Source organism: Microtus ochrogaster, chromosome 4 (genome assembly GCF_000317375.1).
Source record: "Microtus ochrogaster isolate Prairie Vole_2 chromosome 4, MicOch1.0, whole genome shotgun sequence".
Taxonomy (NCBI): domain Eukaryota; kingdom Metazoa; phylum Chordata; class Mammalia; order Rodentia; family Cricetidae; genus Microtus; species Microtus ochrogaster.
The window spans coordinates 49,245,767-49,270,523 of NC_022011.1; the positions used below are offsets into that span (position 1 = coordinate 49,245,767).

The window sequence follows — 24,757 nt, forward strand, 5'->3', positions numbered from 1 at the left end:
AACTCCCCTCACATGGGCCAGGCTCCAGGGAGAAGTCAAGGAACAAACATGGTTCTCGCTCCCGGGAAGTAATATTTCCATAAGGGACAGGAGCACTACATGAGTTATTTGGATACCAGCCAATGTGCAGCGGCCTGGGGTAGGGAGATGAAAGAGATAAGGGGCATGACATCGCTGCAGGGTGTGGAGAACTTTAGGCAGACAGGGAGCCTGCGAGGCATTTCGTTGACCCCTGTTCAGAGGGATTCTCGTTGGCTTCCCTCCACCTGCCCGCAGAACTGTCCAATGACTCTGGACAAGATAATGGGTCTGGAGAACGGCTGTCATCTGTCACTTCCTGCAGGATGGGGTTATTCTGGGGTCACCCAGTCTGGCCCCTAGGCTCCCAAGTGAGGACAAGGCACCTGCAGCTGGCCTATCACCATGAGACGCCTGGGACCTAAGCGGGAGGGAGGGAGGAGTGCCTCCAACACCAAGTAGGTGTCAAAGGTGGGCCATCTGCCCAAGGGGACCCTTATACCCCCAGTACAGAGTGTGTGAGAGATGGGGCTCCTTTCAACCAGGGACTCTACATCCTACTGAATAGGGGTGCAGGGGACATGATATCCCTAAACTGGAGGATTTCACATACCACTCTATGTGGGGACAAGAGGCAGGCCATTCCTTAACCAAGGGACATCGCATATTGATGGGGTATAAGGCAAAGGTCATCCTGTATGAGGGAGGAAGGGGAAGCCATTGATGAACTAAGAGCTCTCACATCTTACTGTACAGGAAATGGGGTGAAGTCACCCTCATCCAGGGAATCCCACATGCTACTTTATGTGTAGGTTGGCTACAGCCTCTCAGAGAGCACACAGTTCCGTTCACTGACAGAATACAGTACCTCTGGCCTGGTGCTCTATTCTCTCACTGTCCTAGGTCCTTAAGTCACATGGGGCCTTTCAGGCAGCCAGAACCCTGCCCTCCACCCATGACCACAGTCTAGGCCAGTATTCCAAGAAGTGCTTCATCCTGTGGGCAACAGAGGATTGGCTGTACCAGCGACGGTGGGAGGAGGCAATAAGGACAGCAGGCTGCTCTGCTGAGCAGGGGCTACTTCTAGAGCCTGGGGTCTGCTAAAGACTTACTTAGGATTCTAGAGTAAAGATAGAGCCCTGGCACCAGGCAGTGGTGGCGCACGCCTTTAATCCCAGCACTTGGGAGGCAGAGGCAGGCAGATCTCTGTGAGTTCGAGGCCAGCCTGGTCTACAAAAGTGAGTTCCAGGACAGGCTCCAAAGCTACAGAGAAACCCTGTCTTGAAGGGGAAAAAAAAGAGATAGAGCCCTGGCAAGGGGTGATGAGGAGAAGGCCTCCAAGCCAATCCCCGCTGCCTAGAGTCAGCAAAGGGAAGACCTCAGTGTACAGCACAGGAACGGTAGGAACTGAACTTCTACATCCAAGGTGAGACTAGGGGTCCTTCCATAGTGTGACTTAGGGGAACATTACAAGGAGGTGGTCCTGGATGGGTAGACACAGGGACAGTACAGCTTGACTATATACAGGGAGGACCCACGGCCACCTTCATGCAGGACCTGTTAGTTTCTCTTTGATGTAGTACCTGTCCTTTGGGAGCGAATGGTTAGACCCTACTCCATGGACAAGCTGCCCAGTCATCTAGAGAACCAAACTGCACAGGCTATGAATGGAAAATCAATAGCGTAAGACTATCGTGGAGTTCAGGCTAACCATGGGCTTCACTGGGCACTAAGACAATCACAAACATGTATTCATGCTCTGCTCAATCCAGCCTTGCTGCGGGTGCCTGGAGCCCTTAGGCCCCTTAGTGTAGCTCCTGCGACAGCCAGACTCCCCACCCTGGTGCAACCAAGCTGCCCCTGCGCTCCAGAAGGAGGCACAGAGCAGCACACAGTCATTCTCGTTCTTACCTAGGCTGCAGCAAGGGCTGGCATGTGACCACAGGAATCCTACGGAAGCCATCCCACTAGGTCTGAGCTGTTTCCTGAGCACTTGCCAATCAGAAAACCTGCAGTACCTTCCAGGAGCTTCCAGGATGAACCACCAGCTTTGAGGCATGCACTCTCATGCATCCGATGGTATACAATGCTGTCCCCTGAACAGCTTTCCCAGACTGACCTGTGGGACCTCAGGAGATGACGCCACAGAAATCCCTCTACAGGCACTCTGAAGCCACCGACACCCACTGCGTGGCCAGTGCACCCCACACCCTAATCACAGCAACCCTGAGTATCTACTCAAGTTACTAGTTTGAGGACAGGAGAAAAGAAAAACAAAAACTTCCCAGGACTGGGGCTAGGACTCAGATGACAAAGTGGCTTTCTAGCTCACGTGGAATCCTGGGCTCGATCACCAGCATCACATAAACCTCATACCTATGCTTGCCTGAAATCTTGGGGTTAGAAAGGTAGACAAGGTCAACCTTGGCTGTAAAGCAAAATTTGAGACAAGCCTAGAATACCTGGCATCCTATCAATAAATGAATAAACAAATAGATCCCAAGGGGTCCAGTGGTAAAGGTCTGTGATCACACACTGGGGAGTCTAAGGCAAGAGGATAAGCGCTCAGGACAGACTGATGCCAGGCACAGTGCCACGTGCCTGTAATCCCGACACTTGAGAGGTGAAGACAGGAAGATTGGGAGTTCAAGGTCTCCTTAGCTGCTTGACAAATTCAAGGCCAGCCTGAGCCTACATGAGATTCTGTCTCAAAAACAAGAGTAAACTATTCAACAACCACAAAAATATCCCCTATCATCTAGGTGAGGGATCCAATCAATTTCCTGGGCTTAGTGACCTGATCCCGCAAGAGTTCTACCGTAAACTGACCCAGGGGGACAGAATGACAGAGAGGAATGGCAGCGGCCTGTTTTGCTAGTGCTCTTGCCTTGGGTGACAGTGGTAAGAGAAACTATTATCTTCAGGCTGTCTAAAGGTCCCTGGACTGGGGACACTCCCCATCAGTCATCTCTCAGCAGCACCATGCCCTGCTGTCCCCAGCCAGCCCCTTCCAGCCCTTCCATGTCTCCAACTCAGGAATCCTAACTCTTGGGCCCCAAGGCAGAAAAAGTACAACTCTCTGGGAAAAGATGAGACTGGGGGTTCTCAAGGTTAACTCCCCCAAAATATATGCTCTCTTTAAAAATAAGACACAGTACCCTGCAAGCTCCCCATGAGGAAGAGTGAGGTTCCCACTCAGAAAGGTCATGTGGGCCACCTATGCTCACAGATAACGTATGCATTCTCTAACCTGGGCATCTGCGACCCAGGGTGGTTTTGCACCACAGGCATGCTCCTTGGAGATGCCAGGCTGCTTCCCCTGGGGTTGCAAGGGATGTGCCTGGTGCCTGACACCCACCCATGCAAAATGACACCTCTGGCCAAAGCACCCAGCTTCTCCCAAAGATACAAACTTTTAAAAATCACAGCAATATCACAAAGACCCTGGGAGGTTTGGGACAAACCCAGACAACAGAAGGCCAGAGGCAGTAACAACACAACCAGCAAGAGCATCCTTCAGGGATACAGTGGACACATGAGGTTCACCGGGACAGCACAGTTTGCAAAAACTGTCTGATCCTGGTCCAGTGTTGGGGGATCATGTCCAGACAACCAAAAGATTGAGCATAGACTTCTAATGGCAGAAGGGGAGTGACTTTTGCCAGGCTCACCTCTTACTTGGGTCAGCAGAGTCAGGGCTCCTCAGGTTGAGCCAGCAGGCCCTCCGAGGCAGGGAAAGAGGAGTCTATCACCTGCCCATCACAGAATAATCCCAGAGCATTTAATCAATGCCAGTGGGTGTGGAGGATAGGAGCTAACTACCCAAGAGGGTGGATAATCTGGATGCATACCTCCAGACAAAGTGGCTCCCTACGGATGCATAATTAAAAGCAGAGGTCTGGCACCTGGCAGCAGATTCTCATTAAGAATCTCTCACGCTAGCTGCCAGCCAGGATGTTGGGCTTGAGTATCTTTATGTCACTAGCCCCAATTAGGCTTGTGTTCCCCACTGCAAGTACTTCCTTTCCCACGACCTGAGATCTCTCTTGGCCTCACCCCTGGGGGGCATCCACTTCCTTTCTGCCCTTTGTCTTTGTGGTCCATCGTTGGTGGAAATACGCCTGCTTGGAGCCCTCAAGGCAAAGACTAGGCTTGCACACACATGAGGGGTGGGTGGGTGATAGGTTTCACTATAATGAGGAGGACCCCCAGGAAGCACACCAGGGTTCTGCTGCAACCGCCCACTCCTGCTTCCTCGTTGCCCCCTGGAGTCCCCAGCATTCCCTCCACCACCCTGAACAGGAATGAGGTGCCACTTACCAGGGTACAGCTGCTTGGTGGGCATGCTGAGTTGAGCATCTTTAGAGACTCGGTAGGCAACATCCGGCCCTTTGGAAGATCGTCGAGTGGCACAGAAACCTGTGGTTTTCGTTACCCCTGAGGGCAAATTGTGAAAATCTAGCATCTCCAGAAGATCTGTTGGCTGAGCTGCAAAGACAGAGACACTGTGTCAGCCCCCGGTGGACACAACCGAGGGGCACCCTCCTGGAAGAGAAGGACGTTCTTAGACAAATGAAGTCAGACCTCCCCCTTCCCCTCCCCCCAACAAAATCTGGTACCCAGGAGAGGTTGTCGGCCTGCTCAGGACCAGGAGGGACACTTCTTAGAAGTGGGCTTATCTCTGTTCCTGCAATCAACTGCCAGGGTCATTCCCACAAACCAGTTGCGTACTTCTGCAATTCAGCCACCAGGCATTGCCTACATCCCCAGACAGTCCTGACCTTTCTTGCTTTACAACCTGCAGGAACTTCTTACTCTGAACCCTCAACTGGCCTGAATCACACGAGCTCCACTTGTCTCTCCACTGCCACTGGTGTCATTTTGTCCTCCATGTCCTGACAACGGTTTACAGAAAATACCCAAATTCTACCTGCCTTCAAAAGACCTCAGCCTGAATACCCAGGGCAGGAGAATGCTTGCGGGGACCTCAGACCCCTTTAGGAAGGCTTCTGACTCTCCATCCTTTGCGAGGCACTCGGAGAAAGGCAGAATTGACCCTCTGACCTGTGAAATACAGGTGCCTGCTCAAGAGCTCAACAGTCACCCCTGATTAGCTCTAACTGTCAACTTGACCCTGTAAGAGTGTTTCATAGAGGAACTGTTTATATTGGGTTGGCTTGTGGGCGTCACTATGGGGGATTAATTTAAATTAACTGATGTCGGAAGACCCTGCCCACTATGGTACGGGGTCCTGAAGTGTAAGAGTGAAGAAATCAAGCGTAACACAAACATGTAGGTGAGCCAGAGCGTCCCCTTCCTCTCTGCTCTTGACTGTGGATGAGATGCTGAGCAATGGTTAAAGACCCCACCTTGACCTCCTCACAATGATGAACTATAACCTGGAATTCTAAACGGAAAGAAATTCCTTCCTCCCCTGAGCCTCCTCTTGTCAGGTTATTTTGTTTCTGTGACAGAAATGAAACTGGGACATCCCCAAACACAAACCACGCCCTTTTGTCAGAGCCCCCTCTCCTCACATCAAGAGGTCTTTGAGACTACACATGCCTGCCCCGGACTACTTGGTTTCCTGTTTATCTATGCTCAGTCTGCGTTACAACAAATAGGAAGCTCTTGGCTATCCAGTGGAGAACAAAGTCCAAAGTGGTACCACAAGGGTGTGAAACCTCCTGTCACATGACCAGGCTGGACCAGTGTTGTTCCATCCTGTGGTTTTCCTCTGGGAAAAAGGATTCTGCTATTTGACTGTATGTTGGCTGCAGACTCAGAGAGGGCAACTATCTCCAGGGAATACAGTGTGTGTAGAGACAGACTCCTGCCATGCTAAGCGGGTACCTGGACCTAGCTGTGCCTGAAGGGCATCTATACATGCCCATGTGTTCATTCTGTGTGAGCCCGTCTGTCTAAGAACACCACATACCTAGCTAGAACTCAGAACCCATACCTGAAGGCTGCAAGAGCTGAAATCAGCTTAGCCTGTGACTAAGTTGATTCACTAACTTCCCACCTTTCTCCCTAAGCGAGTACTACCATGGGACGCCCCAGGAGGACGGTCAAACTGTTTTTAAGCAGGTAGTAACCAAAGATGATCATGCAGGCTTCTGATCCATCTCCAGAGGCAGTCACCAAGTCTAGAGACTGACAAGTTACCTTGCACTCCAAGGCTGCCTAAGGGGCCAGGTCTGCAGCCAACTTTTTGGCATCCTTCAACACTTACTCCAGAGAAGGGTTCCCTACCTCTACAGGAAATCTCTATGAAGGGCACAGTGTGGACACACTATGGATCCAAGAAGCCTCCCCATCTCAGAATCCTAGGCAGCTCTTAGCCACTACCCAGTGCCAGGCCCACATAAGGTGTTAGTCACTTGTGCATCTGTGGCATCCTGCCCCCAGTACTCTATGTGGTGACAAAGCCTTCACTGGGTTCTGTTTGTCCAGTGAACATCAAAGGCAATGCTGAGCATGCTGGCGAGGTTGTGTGGCACAGTCTCAGGCCTGGACACAGCCGTGGGAAGACAGCTGTGCCAATTGCTGGCACACCTGGCCAGAATGACCCAGCACCGAGCCTTGGGTCATCTCGGAAACTCAGCTCCAAGGCTGGCAGTGGCCAAGGGGAGAGATGAGGATCCCAGCCGGGTTTTCTGGACCTACATCAGTCTCCATACTATGATGCCCTTCCCAGACCAAACTGGATCCTGCTTTCCCCATTGTCAAAGCAGAGAGCGGTTTTCCAGGCGTCGGCCTGGGCATGTTTGTAGATCTGTATTGCAACAAGTTTAAAAGGCCATCAGACCTTTCCTAGGCCCAGTGCCACCCTTCCTGCTGGCCAGGGCCTTTCTTCACCAGACAGCAGGATATATTTAGTCTTAAACAAGGTGTGGGGAACACCGGAGTAGTGTCCAGCACACAGGCTTCTGGAAAACTCTCCCCCCAAACATAGGAAACTCTCTGCCCTTCAAGCCAGTGCCACGCCCAGGTGGAGCACCTCCACCCTGAAGCAGCGGGGGCTTGGGACAGATGGATGTGCTAAGAACGCAGGGTTACTCTTCCCCCACAGGAGGATCGTGTCAACTGAGGCCAGCTAAAGAAGTCACAGAAGTCATCTGGAACCTGCCAGGAACAGTTCCCAGAACTCCATAGCTCAAGTACAGGGTCCCCCAGGAGGAAAATGGTATTCTTGGGGTCTTCAGGACTCATCTGAGCCCCCAAACTCAGGGAAGACACACATGGCATTACATCTGTGGCCTTTGCTCCCAACAAGGAACCTGTGCTTCTAAGTAAGAGTCACTTGAGTGAACCTGAAGAACCCTGAGACCCACTACCCACTGCAAACGACACCACCTCCAAATGCTTTGCATGCAAGAACTCCATTGCTCTTTCAAGGCTGTTGCACCTACAATCAGATCAGACTCCAGAGAGAAAACTGCTTTCTTCAGCTAGACCCAATCCTCCCTGGGAGTCCTGCTCCACAGCCTGGGAGACTAAAACTACATTTCCCAAATGACTTTGTAGTAAGAATTATTACGGCAAGACAGAACCTACCAATCAAAGGTAGGTAGTTGTAGTAGCCTCCCCGACCTGCCCCCAATGTCCGTGAAGCAGGCAGAGCACTGAGACCCTTGTGTTTGGGCCTGCTGTCCAGCCTCAGAGGATTCCGTACTACTGCAGAGGATTCCGTACTACTGCAGCAGGGGTCCTGCCATGTGAGTGACAGCCTCATTGTGACAGCATGTCCTAGAATGTTACCTCATTTATGGACTTCTGACTCCAGCAGGATCTGCTTTCCAGACAGCCTGCTACTCGGCTATGCACATGCCTCGCCTGCCTTTGAGGAACATATGTGAGGAGCAGAAGCAATACCAGGCCACTGTCCTCAGTCTGCACTACAGCACACAGGTACCTGGCCCCTAGGACACAGGAGCCCTGCTGTCACTTTTAGACACAGAAAGGAGCAGATGTTACCCCATCCCTCGGTGGACAGAGACCCAAGAGACTGGACTCAGCCTCTCATGTGTATTCATGGTCAGTCCAGACACTTGCTGTTAACACTCCAGCATCCCCATGCCATTTTAATGCTGAAGGAACTAGCTATGGTATCTCTAAAGGAAAGCAGATGCAGGTGAGCTTAAGATAAAAGAGGGGTAACTAAGGAAGCAGTTGGAAGCATGAAGCTGAGCTCTAGACAGTCAACACACAAAGGGAGCTATGCCACCAAGAGGCTCAAATAAAGGGTCCAGGATAGACCAAAAGATGGATGGATGGAGGATGAATGGATGGATAAGCAGGTGACTGACTGGTTGGTGGGGCAGAAGACTGTGTGAATGAATGATGAGGGTACAAATGGAGAGAGAAATGGATGGGTGGGTAAATAGGTAGATGGATGAGTGGAGGGAAGGGAGGGAGGGATGGGTTAATGGGTGGGTTGATGTGTGGTAGGTTAAATTTTTTGGGGAAGATATGAACAAACATCATTTCGCCCTAGATAAAGCAACAATGACAAGCCAAAGAAAGGCTTCCACCCAAGTCTAGCTTGACAAACCAAAGAGTTTAACACTTAGGTCTTCCAGGATCACTGACAAGTTAGAGGTGGTTATGCTGACAAGAAAGAGACATGCTAATCACTTACATCCTCATGGAGAAGCAAGGCCTTGTACATTGCCTCACGTACAGCCATTTGTGAACATCTAAGATACCTTGTGAGCCCTCTTTCCCCTCTAGAAAAGATATTAGTAGACTTGATCTTGTGAGGATAAGTATATCCTGCTGCTCTGATTTCAAGAATGCAATAACCATGTCATACTTGGAGGGCAGCATTCCTCAAGGGTTAGGTGAATGAACACAACAATGGACTGATGGATGATGGATGGTAGGTGGGTGGATAGATGATAGATAAATGGATATGGATGAATGAACTGACCAATGGATGGGTGATGGGTAAATATGGATGGTAAGTGGGGTAGGTAGGTAGACTGATAGACATTATAGATGAATGTATGGATGATGAAAACTGGACGGATGGACAGATGGTTGGTTGGAGGGAGGGAGGGATGTATGCTAGCGTCAAGTGTATTAGTTGTTGGAGGATAGATGTGTAGGTAGATTGATGAACAGATAAATGGATAGATGGATGGGTGAGTGGGTGGATGGATGGATAGATGGATGGATATTAATGGCAGGTGGATGGATAGTGGACAAAAAGATAAGTGGGTAGTGGGTGAGTAGGTGGGTGAAAGGAAGGATTAATCAATCACTCACTGAGCAAGTGAGCAGAAGAATGGGGCAACCAGGAGGCAGATGTCAAAGACAGATATTACAGATGGCTAAATATTCGCATGTTTCACACCCCAGTGACACTGTCACTTTTAACCACAGAGTAGCCTTCCCCTTCCCCAAGAGGCATTTCTTTCACCACCTCTATGCCCTTGGCTTCTCTCGCTCCTCCAGAGCTGAGAGTGACTGAGGTCATGTCACCCTGATGCCTCCATCCACTCACTTCACAGCTATTGGACACGGAAGCATCACTGGGACGGCCATAGCACATGGGCTCTCCTGACCTGTTGCCCGGAGACAGACAACTAAAACTGAGCCACTGACATATGAAGATATGGCCCAAGGCTCTGCCTGCGCTCCACTCAGAAGGACCAAATGAGGTAGACAGCTCATGACAAGGCCATGGAGCAGTACTCCACGGCCCAACACCAGGAGGTTCCAGGATTCAAGAGCAGATGGAAAGAGATATCTGCTTTTTGGAAGAACAGAAACTAGTGTCTGGTCATAGCTGGTATAGCTCATGCTCAGAAACAGAAAGGGTGACATCTGTGAGGACACCAGCCTGCTCTACAGAAGGGCCAGTCCCATGTTGGGCAGCCTAGACCTTGGACTGGAGCCCTTGGCAAAGGAACACATCCCAGGCCACAGTGCCAACACTGCAAAAGCAGCCTGCTCTAGGGAAGACCAGGGAGGGCTGGGTCACCATCTGGAGCCACTCATGATGTGCCCTCAGAATAGAATCTAAAATCCCAGCCTTCATGCTTTTGGCCACCACAGTCCTGCCCACCCGAGGGAGGAGAAACCCTCAGAGGGGACCCTGGCCAAGCCCTGACCTCAGCACCTCGGCTGTCCAGCTCAGCAGGAGGCTTGGGGATGACAGAGATTCACAGGGAACACCACAGAGCAATGGGGTCCTGAGAGGAGGGCTACATGAAATAGCTTGTAGGGTTCATCTTGCACCCCACCCTGTTGAGGTGGGCATCAAAAGAAATGAGAAGGGCAGAGGGCTTCTGTCCTGTGGTGGGCAGGGGCAGAGCACAACCAACATTTAGATGTGTCTGTTGAATGACTAAGTGAGCCCCTGGCTCATACACGGCAGGCCGGAGAGAGTAAGTTCAGCTCTCCTGAAATTCGCTTCACCTTGGCTGCCATGTTCCCTCTCTCACCAGGCTCCGCTCTCGGAGCAGCTGTGAGCTGAGAAGACGTGCTATGAGCCATGGAACTACAAAGGGCAGGCACTCAGCGGTTCTGAGAAGCCATACTGCTGACCCAGCAGACTTGGTTGATTCTGGCCTTTGCTCCAACTCAGCGCACACACCCTTAATAACCTGTATATTTTTAAGCACTTGCTGGGAGCAGGAGGCCTCCAGCCCAGCTACCTGTCCCCTCCTGACACGGGCCTGGCATGGCTCCCTCTACCAGGAGTTCCACAGGATTCATGTGCCCTCTGTGTTTTCACAGAGAGGTCACTGGTCCCAAATCCCCAAGGCAGCCCCGGCCCCACTGGGCCGCTCACTGATGACTGGGATCTCAGCAAAGGCAAGGGGGTATTGCAACCTCTCTGAACCTGAGGTACGACCGATATATTATCACCTCATGGTCAAACAGGCCTCTCCCAAGTGGTGTGGGACAATTCTGTATTCTGTCAATTATGCTATAAATAAAAGCTGATTTGCCAGTAGCCAGGCAGGAAGTGTAGGTGGGCCAACCAGACAGGAAGTAGAGGTGGGTCAATGAGAACAGGAGAATTCTGGGAAGGAGGAAGAACATTCCTCCGCAGTCCTGTCCAGACACCAAAGAAACAAGATGTGACATGCCCCATTGAAAAAGGTACCAAGCCATGTGGCTAAAACAGATAAGAATAATGGGCTAATATAAGTTATGAGTTAATAAGTAGCCTGAGCTAATGAGCCAATCAGTTTATCATTAATATAGACTTCTGCGTGATTTCTTTGGGGCTTACCAGCTGTGGTTACTGGGCAGGACAGAAACCCCAACAAGCAGGCCCTCATGTTACTGCCCCATGATTCACAGACTGCCTCAGACACCAAGGTTCCCTCACTTCACACCTCCTAGGAGAAATTGTGAGCCACCATGACTTCCTTTTGCTGGTTGACGAAATGAAAGAAAACGAGGACTATACAGAGACTGAGAGACATTCAGAGGTGACAGACTGAGAAAGAGAGGGTTGGGGACAGAAAGACAGACATAGGGGACAGAACAGAGGAACAATGAGGTGTTCTGTGCTGCAAGCTTCGAAGTCAACATGAGTATCTTCAAGAGAAAAATGTGTGCACCTTCCTGTGAACCACCCAGGTTCAGTTCTTTAAGTTTACAGACAAAAGAGTAAGAGGCAGGGGCAAGGGGAGCTATGAGCAACAAGGCGTAGGTAGACTAACAGCCTCTGTCCTGAAAAACCAAATGGAGTTCAAAGAGGTGCAGCCAGCATAGCAACGCTACACAGCATGCTGGTGCCCTGCCCACTCCGCTATGAATGCACAGGACAGCAGACTTCACAGGCTGGAGCGGCCAACCCTCCCACTCTCTTCCTTGCCTCTTCCCAGTGGCCTCCTAAGGCAAAGAGCCTGTTTCAGTAAAGCCAAGCCAGAAGGAATGGCAGACCAACTGGAGGGTCTGTCTGCCCAGGTCCCTCCCACTAATTCTCCCCGAGGATAGTGGCCTCATCCGAGGTCAACCAGGAGGTCGGAAAACAAACAAACGGGGTATCTTGGAGGCCCTGGTAAAATTCTTCTCCAGTGACTAAAGACAGGGACAACAGAGGGTGTGGCCAGGGCTGCAAGCAGACAGTGTTGGCCACTAGGAGCTAGCCAGGCCTTCTTCCCTCTCCTGCTATCCCCAGGCCTCTGGCGGTTGGTGCCCTGATCTCAGACCTTTTGCTAGGCACACTGCTACCATAGACATGGGTCCCTTTACTGCAAACTCTTCGGTAACTTAGAGCTTCTGTTTCCTCCAGGCAAGGGGAACTCAGCCTTTCACACAGCACCTTCCTCACCCCACTGCATACCCCAGGAGCCCTGAGCTGGCTGGTCTATCTCCACATCATAGCTACAGCCTTGTAGGGATCCCCAGACACCTCTTCCCCTCCACCCCCGCCTCATGGCCCATCCAAAGCATGCCTAAGTTTGTGCAGTGCACAGCATGGCCACCTTCCCCATTTAGCCCCAGATGGCCACAAGACCATTTGGTCACTTGTGACAGTCAACAAGGCATAGCAGACTCAGCAGTGTGGAGCTAGATCCAGACTCCTGGGAACCTGCCTTGTCCCCTCAGCAAGGGCCTGAGGCCATGCCCCCAGCTGTGGGACTTGAATGGTCATGAGCAGTTATAGACCTAAAGCAGCATCCTGGGAGGAGCCTGCCCATGCTTTTCCTGCCTCACCTAGTGCTTTCTACCAGGGCTCTCACTTACTGGGCACCTCCCACTAGCCCCATAGGGCAGGAGACAGGGAGGGTATATGGTACAGGTGGCACTCCCAGCGACAAGACAAGGAGTCCAGGGGAGAAACAAAAAGGAAGGCACTTCCAGCAGACAAGATGTCACAGTGCTGGGTTGAGGGTGAGACATGAGGATGGATTAGAACTGAAGACCAGAAGGATATCTCGAGCAATCAAAGGCAGAGGGGTCTCTTCGTGGCATGGTAACTGGAAGTCAGCTCTGCCTCTAGAAAGCAGAACCCGGTGTTTCTCTCTACACAGATCCACAGGCCACCCACCCAGCAGCCACACCTCTGATCCTTTCTGTGAAAGCCCAAGCAGGTTCTCTAGACAGCAGGAATCTGCCTCAAACGAGCATGCGCAGAGGGTTGAGTGTGTGTGTGTGTGTGTGTGTGTGTGTGTGTGTGTGTGTGCTGTATGCTGTTCTACTACGTACGGTTCTGATCCTTCTGCCGGAGTGCCCAGCATTTCCTTACTTCCCAACAATTGCCAAGTTCATTTTGCTGCCCTGAACTTTGAAAGCATGAGCCCTATGGACTCACATGGGCTGTGATGGTGGGCAGAGCAGAAATCTGCACCATAGCAGGAAATGGGGTCTCTGTCACTGACTGCAAGGGAGAGCCCCTGTTGGGAAGTAACCGAAGCTAGCATGCAAACATTCTATGAACAGCAGAAGGGAGCAGGTGCAGGCCAAAGTACCTCCGGGGGGGGGGGGGGGGCACACAGCTGCACTAGATACAACAGAGATCCCCCAACGCAAGGGTTACACCCACTCAGGCTGTAAGCATGGGTACTGGTCTTATCTTGAGAAGCAACAGCAGAGGCTCGGAACTCTGCACCTCCAAGTCAAACCCCCTCACTGCCACAGTCTTCAGAGACTGCCCTTCAAGAATAAATGAAGAACCTGACAAAAAGATTGGGGAAGATGCCTAGGGTCTGACCAAACTTCAACCAGCTACATATCGGGATCTAAAGTCTTCATTCCTTCTTCTAAGTCATGGGACAGGAAGACGGTAGGATGCTTCCAGAGCAGAATGGTTTGATGGGTGGATGAGGACTGAATTGATAAATATGTATATGGGTGGATAGACGGATGATGGATTGATGATGGTTAAATAGATGGACAAATGATGGCTGGCTGGATGGATGGATGGATGGATAGATGAGTGGATGGACAAATCATGGTGTGGGAAGTCCTTCTGTATATGTGTTGCTTTTATTGGCTAATGAATGAAGAAGCTGACTTAGCCTGTGATAGGGCAGAATAGAACTAGGTGGGGAAAACTAAACTGAATGCTGGGAGAAAGAAGGCAGAGTCAGTGAGGGAGAAGCCATGTAATCTCACCGGAGACAGACGCAGGATGGAACTTTACCCATTAAGCCACAGCCACATGGCGATACACAGGGTTAACCAAAAATATAAGAACTAGCTAGCAATACACACAAGCTATTGGCCAAACAGTACTGAAAATAATAACATTTCTGAGAGGTTATTTTGAATCTGGGCAGCCGAAAATAAAACAAGCAGCATCCGCTTAACAATGGATAATGGCATAAGTAGAAGAAAGAATAGATACAAAAGGATATACCATGGATGGAAAGACTAAAATTAAGTTACCTCCCCAGGAAGAGAAGAAGCTCAAGATGGACCACATAAGCCATCATTGCCCAGCTTCTGTCCCCAGCAATAAGTTGTTCAGTGCCATGCCTGACTCCATGACTGGGCAGGGCAAGCATCTCTGATCACTTGGATTTTTCTCTTCCAACTCAAAGGCATTTCTTCCTTCCTAGCTAGAAAGCCAGTAATTCCAGGAAGCTACTGACCACTGTTCCCAGCTAGGCAGTTTTATGGAAAATCTGGTTAAGAAAAAGGGAGGAGCCTGTGCCTTTGCTTGGAACAAATTATTATGGAGGGAGCCAGTGGCCCAGAGCTTCTCCCTTAGTCTGTGACTGCCCGTCCCTCACTTCTCTTGAAGACTTGCCTGAAGTCTAGACACCTGGCACCTTTGCATGACTTTGTACATGGAAGCCAGACACAGGCCAAGATACTTTCAGAAAGGCTCAGACACATACATCTGTAATTCTCCGTAATGCAGTCACCTACAGTATTATGTGATATCCCCAGATAAAAAGATCATGTGTAATACACACATACTCTTACTCAAAAAAGAGCCAAGCCAACAGTAAGGACTCTGTGGAGGGCAAGGAGAATGGGGGAAAATACAACATATGCCAGGAACTCTTGCAGGGAGACCTGAACCAAGCCTTGGAGGCTAGAGAGGAAGATGCAGTGCCATATGGGAATTAGCAGATGCCAGCACGCAGACTCTGAGACCACATGAGTATTGTGCCAGGCACAGGAGCACCACACCAGACAGCAGCAGAGAAGTCCTGCAGGAGGCCTGTCCTAGTGGCTGTGGGAACTGTGTTTCATTCCATCAGGGACCGGGAGGAAATGTCATCAGCCAAGAGACGAGGTACCCTGAAGAGTGGGATGGTCTAGCTTCTCCCAAATTTGCTCAGCATCTTGTTTCTAGTTCAGGGTGATCATCATTGCTTTTCATCTGTGGATATGAATGGATATGTTTCTCTCACCCTGTCCTTTCTTAAAGAATTAAGAGCGCCAACAGAATGGATCATGTGTCAAGAACATTGTGCCTACAGCCAACTGCCAAACAAGGTGTGTCACAGAGGGACAGGCTGAATGCCAGGCTCCTTGTGAATGGCACTGCCAGTAGAATCTACTCACTGTAGAAACTGACCTGTGAGCTGAGCAAAAGAACCAGGTGGTTTTGTTTGTTTCCTCGAAGGTAATTTTCCCTCACTGTTCTGAAGGAAATGGGGGATGATGCCAGCAGACAGTTTCGGCCCCATGGGTATGGTTGTGCTTGTGTGTGTGTGTGGCTCATAGGGTCCCACCAACTCCTGGGAGGACTCAGGGGGTAGGCTGGTCCAGGCCAGCATCTAGATGCCCAGGAAGCTGGGTTAAGGTGATAAGAGGTGATTACATAACCGTGCCAGTTGCATGTCAGACCTCTGGGGGTCCCACTGATCATAAGGCCACTGAGACCTGCTACGCTGCTCTGAGCTGCCTTTCCTCAGCAATGTCCCCTGAGCACCTGCATGTCATAGCACACTGAAGGATCATGCCTCCTGATTCATTTCAGAGTCGGGCAAGGCCAAAGCTGCCCTGTTCCAAGTTTTTCCAGATGGATGGCCTGTCACCACCAGAGACACAAAGTCTTCTTGGATGTTCTGGTAGAGTTTTCAAGACTCACGGGCAATGAAAGACAACTTTCTTGGTGCTGATATGCTCTATGAAACAAGAAACTTTGTAGTAGGAGCTGCGGGCAGGCCTGCTTTTCGTCCCGCCCGGCTCCCACAAGGCTAGCTTAACACCCGAAATAACAACACACAAACTGTATTCATTTAAACACTGCCTGGCCCATAAGTTCCAGCCTCTTATTAGCTAATTCTCACATCTTGATTAACCCATTTCTAATAACCTGTGTAGTACCACGAGGTGGTGGCTTACCGGGAAAGAGTCAGCATGTCTGACCTGGCGGTTGGCTCCATTGCGTCTGATCAACTATGCTTTCTTTCTCCCAGCATTCTGTTCTGTCTACTCCACCTATCTAAATCCTGCCCTATCAAAAAGCCAAGGCAGTTTCTTTATTAACCAATGAGAGTAACACATAGACAGATGACCCTACTCCATCAAAACTTAGCAATAAATCACCCACCAACTAACCAATGAACAAATGAGCCACCCACTTACTAACCAATAAATAAGCCACCCACCAAATAACCAATGACCAAACTATCCATCTACCAACTAACCAATTAACCAATAAACAAATGAGCCATGCATTAAATACCAAAGAACCAATCTACCCACCAACTAACCAAAGAATAGATGAGCCACTCATCAACTAACCAGTGAAAAACACGAACCCAACAACCAACTAACCAATGAGCAAATTAATCAACTAACAAATAAAAGAATAAAATTAACCAACCAATGAACAAACACACTAACTAACTGCTGAAAAATTCACCAACCAGCTAATCAATAAACAAATGAACCAACCTATCAATCAACAAACAAACAAGTCAACTAGCCAATGAACCAACTAAACAATCAACAAATGAACCAGCCAACAAATAACAGAGGTAGTGGAAGAAGCCTAGATGGGTAAGGGTGCCCCGCAGTAGCTCGGTGAGGATGCTGATACCAGGCCACACTAGCCTGGCATCTCCCCTTTTGGGTAGATTGTAAGAAAGCTTTGTTCTATACCACGGTGTGCATGACTGCTTGTGAGACAAAAGCAAGGCCCATGCCCATCATGGGGGGACTGGTTGGATCCCAAAAGCTGTCCCTGTCTAGCTCACTGCAAAAAGTGGGTGGCAGGGGTCAACCTCTACAGCCTGACATGAGAAGGTGACCAGGACCCACTGCTAAGTGGAAACAACTGTGTTCAGAGACACCGATAGCATGCAGTGCCCTGTGCTAGACTAAGCAGCAGAAGTTGATGGGTTCTAAACACCCACCCCATACCTACAGGATCAAGAACAAACGGGTCAGGAGTCGACGGCCGTGGGACAGATCCAAGACAGGACAGATGGGTGAAGGAGAATGTGTGCCTGCCACTCACCAGCATCTACTTCTGAGGAGCTGTGTGCATCGATATAAAACTTGCACTATTCACTTTTTAAAAAATAGCTTAAAAAGATGTAAGTGTGAGCATTTAAAATCAGCCATAGCTCTTTAATTCAAGAGTCTAAGTGATGCTCTATCTAACGAATGTAGGCTCTATGGAAGGTGAGAAATGTATGTGACCAGGGAGACACACTGCTAACTCTGCAGCCTTGGCTGTAAAAGCCATGGGACCTACCTACCTCTTCAACTCCTGCGGCACAGACATCAGGCTGCAGAAACCCAGGGTATCCTGGAAAGAAGGTCTCAGGTGAGGAGTCCCCTAGGCCCCTGACCACCACCCAGGCCTCACTGCGCACTCTCAGAAGTCAGCTTGGAAACTGAGCCCTGTGCCATCAAACCACTGATCCTGAGCCATAGAGAAGGAGCAAGCCATCCTGGCATGCCTCACCCCAGAAGCAGACCCTCATGCAGAATAAGGGCCGTCTCAGAACGTGGGCTTTCTAGTGGCCGTCAAGCAGCAAAGATAAACATTACAGGAGCTAATGAAAAACAAGAAGGTATATTTGTGACAGAAAGCCCCAGGAAACATTTTGCAATTAAGAAGGAAGGTACACAAACAACCAACTACGGTTCAATGTCGCTGGTGGCTAAATGCATTCAAACTAAATGAAGGCCCCTTTGTGTTCATTAAAAGTGGCACAACTGGCATGGATGGGATTCTTTACCCTGGGGGTGGGGTCAGTCTGCTAACAGGAACTCAATGTCTCCAGTGCAGGTGCTCCCCTCCGGACTGGGGCAGGCATTGTATCACAAACAACAGGGTCACCACACATCGGAACCTGTGTGTACATGTACGGACAGACAGACACACATACACACCTTTCCAAAGTGACCACACACACTCTCCCCTATGCCCAAGGTCTTAGTCATGATAACGGGCAATCTTCAACTGGCCTTTCTAAAACAAAACCGTGTTTTCAATTCTTGGGACTGTGTGCACCTCAGAGCAGAGTGACATTTGAAGGAGGCCGGCCCACATCTTGAGTCCACCCAGGGCCCCTTGGCAAGCCTCGGGTCTGCCTCACCCTTGCCCTTTCTGGTTGAAATACGTACAAAGGCAAATGTGTCTGTTGGCCACTAGTTCCTCCTAGCACGGGGAGCAGGCTGGCACTGCCTTTCAATTCTCGTTAGAAGAGACAGCTTTAGAAAAAGAAGGAAATTGGCCCCTGAAGAGGGTTTAACACCTAGTATATACTGCAAAGACAGCAACACGGGGGAGGAAATTAATGGGGGACATTTCAGGTTACAGATGCCAGCCACCAACAGCCATACATCCTGAGCACATCACAGTTTTCCAGGTCCGAGTAGGGCTGCTGTTGGATCCTCGACTGTACCCTGTCAGCAGACATTTTGCTGGTTCTGCATACAGGTCGTGGCCAGCTATTCGCTTGCTGTTGACAACAGCGAGTAGATGAAGACCTTTCCGACAAGCCTTTCCGTCCCTTCATTTGATTATCCGTGTGGCTCCAAAATGATCTAATTCGACTGCATGATGCAAAACCATGCTTTGGTCACTGTGACCCTTGGCCAAACATCTCACACCACACCCTGGGACCAGGGAGCATTTTTTTCCGTTCCCAAAGCTCAGGATCAGTTCTGTGAAGGAGAGAAATGACTCCCAAGCCTGAGGAGTGGGACTCAGACTCCTTCCTCCACTAAGCGCATGCCACAGCTGAGCGCTGTCCCCTCTCAGGAATAAATGACACTACTCTCAAGGTCTTCCCGGGAGTAGCTAGGAAGGGGGCCTCTCCATGGTACTCTGCAGGGTCAGAGCTGCAGCTGGCCCTCCTGGGTATGAATGAGGAGAGTGCATGGGGTTGCACAGAAACCATTAGCATTCTGGACAATGTCTTCCTAAGGACAGGCTGTGGAGGGGCCACTCGTGACTCCCATCTTTCTCCAGCTCAGGCTGGCCCTTCTCCCAGCCTGCTCAGCAGCACCCAGCCCATTCCACTACCTGACAGATACTTCAAATTGTGGTGTGCATCCCACGCACAGTCAACCAGTGGAACACCTGGCAGAGAGAAGACCTTAACAGGTCCAGACTGTGGTATATTTTCTCCGTGGGCCCCAAGTAGGACTTGGCAAATACAGATGGCCAGAAAGGGAAGGGAAGAACAGTATCTGTTAGTATCTACTGGGTTCTAGAAGGTTCATGATTTCTGACCAATGGGAGGAGATCTATGAAACATAGAGGGCATTGTGCTGTTTTCTGTTGTTTTTTGGTTTGGTTTGGTTTGGTTTGGTTTGGTTTTCGGTTACTAGCTCTGTAGACCAGGCTGGCCTCGAACTCACAGAAATCCACCTGCCTCTGCCTCCCAAGCGCTTGGATTAAAGGTGTGTGCCACCATGCCTGGCATGTGTGCTGTTCTTATTCCTAAAAGTTCATCTACTTGTGTTGACCCTGTGACTTGGAAGCACTGCTTGCATTCTCCAAACTGGGAAACACATTCACCTAAAGGCCTAAGGGACCCAACATGTGTCACAAGCACAAGAAAGGATCCCAAACTTTAAGCAAAAGTCCCCTGCTGCAAACAGGGACTCCCTTCTTTGCGCCGCCTCCCTCATTCTACCAGGTGAGGTCTGCTAGGGCTTGACACCTGAGGAGCACGCGACCCAGGATGTGGCAGCTGGCTGGTAACTGGGAACTGCAGTAGGAATGGAATTCAGCAACTACAGGGCTCTCCTATTCCTATGCCTGGCATGTGAGTCAGTGTCTCAGAATTCACCCTAAGGAAACAACTGGAGAGGCAGAGAGGATCTTCTGGGAAGATACTCATCCAAGCTTTATTTACAACAGCAGCCCAAAGCTGGAAGCAGCCCAGATCCAACGCCAGAGCAGCACTTCGCTCAGCTACAAGTCTCAGTCCCCAAATACGACACAGGAAGGTGCAGAAAAAAAATAACCCAGACATTGTAAGCAGCTTTTATTAAAGCATACTGTTACAACTCTGCTGTCTTAGTTGCTAGCCTGGAATGGTGCCCAGTGTGTGAATGAAAGGCTCGCTTGCCACAGGTATGCACACACAGGAACACAACACACCCAGACTGCTCTACGGCTGTGCTTTCAAGCATCCCCTGGGGTCTTGGAGTGTGCAGCCCGTGGACGAGGTGAGGTGGCCGACTTACAGAGTTCTGAAAGACGTGGGGTAGAACTCTTCTTATTCCTAAATAGATTTATCAGGAACCAAAATGCACTGTGCAGGAAAGAGGCTCCTATGTCTGCACAGAACAGATCAGGGGGCCTTCACTGAGGCCAGACACCCCAATTTTCCAAGTGACTCCAAATGAAGAGTGTGGCAACCTCAGTGTCTCCTCCCGGAAAATGAGATGGCGACCCCGCCCCCCGCGGGTCATGGCAGCTCAGCTGCCAGTTTCACTTCCATGACATCGGGTAAAGGAAAATGCACAATTGACGACCCGCTTCCAGACTCATCCTGGGTTTGCTTCATGAACTTTTTGGTTTGTTCGTTTTGTTTTTGTTTTTCAAAACAGAGTTTCTCTGTGTAACCCTGATTGTCCGGGAACTCACTCTGTAGACCAGGCTGGCCTCGAACTCACAGAGATCCGCCTGCCTCTGCCTCCCAAGTGCTGGAATGAAAGGTGTGTGCCACCACTCAGAAGCTTCATGAACTTTTAAAAATTCCTTTTCATTATGTGCATTGCATGGGCGTGTGAGCAGCTGCCCACGGAGTCCAGAGTGGGTGCCACTGGATGGCCCTGGAACTGGAGTTATATGTGGTTGTGAGGCTCCTAATGTTGGTACTGGGAAACAAACTTAGGTCCTCTGCAAGAACAGTATAGGCTCTTAACCACTGCACCATCTCCCCATCCCCTGCTTTAGGAACGTTTAAGGCCACACATAGCTTTCACTGTTACGCCAGCCCAAAGGGGTTGACAGTGGGAAAGGCACGCAGCCCAGAGCAGCTGGTTCACACGTCACGGTCTCTGTTTTCTATAGCTGGATATGTCTGCCTGCTTCCCAGCAGCACACCTTTGGGACCCTGCATTCATCTCTCAAAAGAAGCAGGTAAGAAGTGTAGCCTGAGGACCAGCTGGCTACCCATTCTAGGAAAAAACCTGAGTCCAGATATTTGAGCATTCTTTCCCATGATTGACACGTGTAAGCATGGAGCTGGGTGTTTTCCCTCTGGGAGGGAAGGGTTCACACTGGGAGGAGCCCTCTTCTTTGTCAGGCTTCCCCTCAAGTTTCTCAAAGACTGGCACTGCTCTGTGAGTCTGAAGCCATAACGAGAAAGTAAACCTCATTCCTTTCTGCACTGTGTTCTGTCCTGTGGATGCACCATAATGTATTCAAATGCTTCCCCTGCAGCCAGGCATGGTGGTGCGTGCTTGCGATCCCGGCACCCAGACTCGGGCCATCCTGGGCTACTTAATTAGAGTCTGTCTGGACAAATGACTCCTCTTGGTGAACCTGCAGGTGTGTTGAGCCTCTGCCCTTCCCATTATGCCTTACACACTTGAGTGGTGAATACAACACACCCAAGGGGCAGAGCTGCTGGGTCAAAGGGCACATGCATTTTAAGATCTCAACAGCTACCGCCGGCTGCCTGCAGAAGAAGGGGTTTACTTCCCCATCTGAATGTCCATGGTGTATCTGTGGCCCTGAGGCTTCACTTTCATGGCTGTCCTTGTTGATGTTACACAATTTTCACATGTATAAAAGTTCCAAATGGGGGCTGGAGAGATGGCTCAGTGGTTAAGAACACCCACTACTCTTCCAGAGGACCCAGGTTCAATTCCCAGAACCCACATGGCAGCTTACAACTCTTTGTAACTCCAGTTCCAGGGGACCCGACACCCTTACACAGGCAAAATATCAATGAATATAAAAATAAATCAATATTTTTTAAAAGTTACAAACATTTTCCTTCCTGAGAACTAGTCATAACTTTGACCTTTTTTCATTAATTTGTGGGAACTCTTTGCATATTATATCATCCTGACCCCTTTCCTGCCATATGGCTTCACATTCTTTTCTTGGGATTGGTGGTTGCTTTTACCCTCCAGCCAGACAGAAAAACTCAAATTATTCTCTTTTACAGTTTCTGAGGTTTATGCCATGCTAACAATGTCATCTTCCCACCCCACCCCCACTGCCTCGTAATCATAAACACCTACCTCCCATGCTTTCTTCTAGCGGTTCTGTGGTTTCATTTTTAAAGCTCACATCTTTGATCCATCTGGAACGAATCTAGCACAAAAGGACAGCAGACAGCAGCATCTTTGCCCCAGATGGCTTCTTCATTATCCCAGCCCAGTTCCGTGATTAATCCTTTCTTCCAAAGTCCATGTGAAATTGCAGACTTTATTAGGCCCTAAATTCCTGTCAATGTCCTGGCTTCTAAGGACAAGGGTCACACATCTCCCACCCGCAGCTGGTTGACTCACATGGAACGGAGGTTCGCTGCTCACCAGCCCCTCCCCCCAGCATGTTCTCCCCCCAAAATGCAGCCCAGGGAAGCCAAAGCTTTCTTGTCACTCCACCCCTGCGGCATGCTTCTCTGTAATAGGTGACTTGGAATAGGAGGTGTAGGAACCACCGAATGTCCATCGCTAGCGGAGATGCTGTGACAAAGCAGGCCCTCACAGAGGTCAGGATGGTGGCGCGAAACCTACAGCACACGCGACATAAGGACAGCGCGTCCTTGCTGCTGCCGTGGGGCCTCAAGGTTCTCACACTCAGGAGGGATAGCCAAGGGGCACAGGGTCCTTGGCAGAGTGGCTGCAGGATCTAGTCCAGGGCCCAGGTAGCCACTGAGACAAATGCCCCCTCCTCTCTTGATCCTCTGCACTCATGAGCTGTGGTTGGAGGATTACAGGTGACTTCCAGCCACATCTTAGTCCTTCTCCTGTTTTCTGAGATAACTGCAACAAGATTCATCTTAGCCACAACAGGTTAAAGGCCGAGGAGGGAAATGCAGAGGGAGGGACCTTCAGTGCGATGCAGTGCCAGCTAAACCCTGACTGCTGGTGCTCTCCTAGCCAGACTGACCTGTGACCCCTGGGAACATGACCCAAGTGGGGTCTGTTCTTTCCCCTGGTCTGGCATGAGAACTGGGAGGTGGAGGTAGTACAAGCCTCATACTGGGTAAAGCCACAGTGCTGCCACAGCTGTTCTAGGTTGTAGCCCAGATTTCAAAGACCCCATGGCCCATCCAGGATGTCACTCTTTTCCTTGGGGCTGTGCCAGCTCTGTGCCAATTACAGCCATGTGGAGCTCACTGTGTTACACTTCAGGAATGAGGTTCCTTAACCACTCCTTGGCAAAGTCCCATACCGTGCCTTGCACATTGGTGGTGCCCACAGAGGCGTTGATGAGTTGAATTTCCAGGTTCAGCAGAGCAGGCAGGGTAGGTGTACAGTAGCCCCAGGAAAGAGGCAGACGTGCTTCTTCTATGGCTAGCAGCTCTGGGCTTGAGGGCCACAATACAGATTCTAGCTTGTATTTGTGGCCCAGCAGAAACACAATTAATAACAGTTTCGGAGCTCATTGGCCAGTTTCCACCCAAGCAGGCAGCTATGCGAACCCATCCCTTGAAGAGTTGTGAGAACAGGCTAGAATTAAGATCAGAGGCGAGGTGAGAATCCCAGCAAGAACCCCTGCCAGATGGGCAACTCTGGCATGGGCCTCCATGCCCACCTGCGACCTGCCTCCCAGGGATGTCGGAGGGGCCCCACCGGTGAGGATTCCTTAGAGATGTAGGAGAAGCCCAGCCGTGACCCCTGAGGTACATAAAGGAAGGGCCCCACCAGTGAGGTTCAATTTTGAGATTCCCTGGGCAGAGAACTCCACATGCCCAGCTAAGAGTCAGGATGAGTGAAAAGAAAAACGGAAGCCAGCTTCTCTGTCACCTACAGACGGAGTTCCCTGGGCTGGTAGGGATGTCAAAACAGGAAGGAAGGTGGTAGCTGGAAGGCAAGAAACCGGCACTGCACGTCATGAGAGTGTCGCACCGGTCACTCAGTCTGGCACAGCCCAGGGGTGGGGATGCATCGAAGGAGCAGTGAAAAGCCAGGCCTGGGTGGGTGTGGCTCTGCCCTGGCTGTAACATCGCTAGAGAAACCAGACCAGGAAACAGTTTTATAAGCAACTGGAAAGAGATCAGACTGCCTCTCTGCCGAGGAATTTATCTCTTGGCCAAAATATGGGCCAGGCATGAGCACTGAGGGAGAGAGAGCATGGCAAGGGCCTGGTGTCTTCTGCTGGGCTTAGTCTGAGCCCAGGGAGGGAGGCAGGCTGGGAGCATGCCCG

General features: G+C 50.4%; 1 protein-coding gene across 2 annotated transcripts in view; it reads right to left on the reverse strand.

Annotated features, from left to right (window-relative positions):
- Col5a1 (collagen type V alpha 1 chain) overlaps nt 1–24,757 on the reverse strand; it is a 153,901-nt gene that overhangs the window by 115,089 nt on the left and 14,055 nt on the right. For both annotated transcript variants that reach the window (XM_013345993.2, XM_005346207.3), the window contains exon 2: nt 4,339–4,506. In XM_013345993.2, coding sequence (XP_013201447.1) covers nt 4,339–4,506 — 168 coding nt within the window. The remainder of the gene's footprint in view (nt 1–4,338; nt 4,507–24,757) is intronic.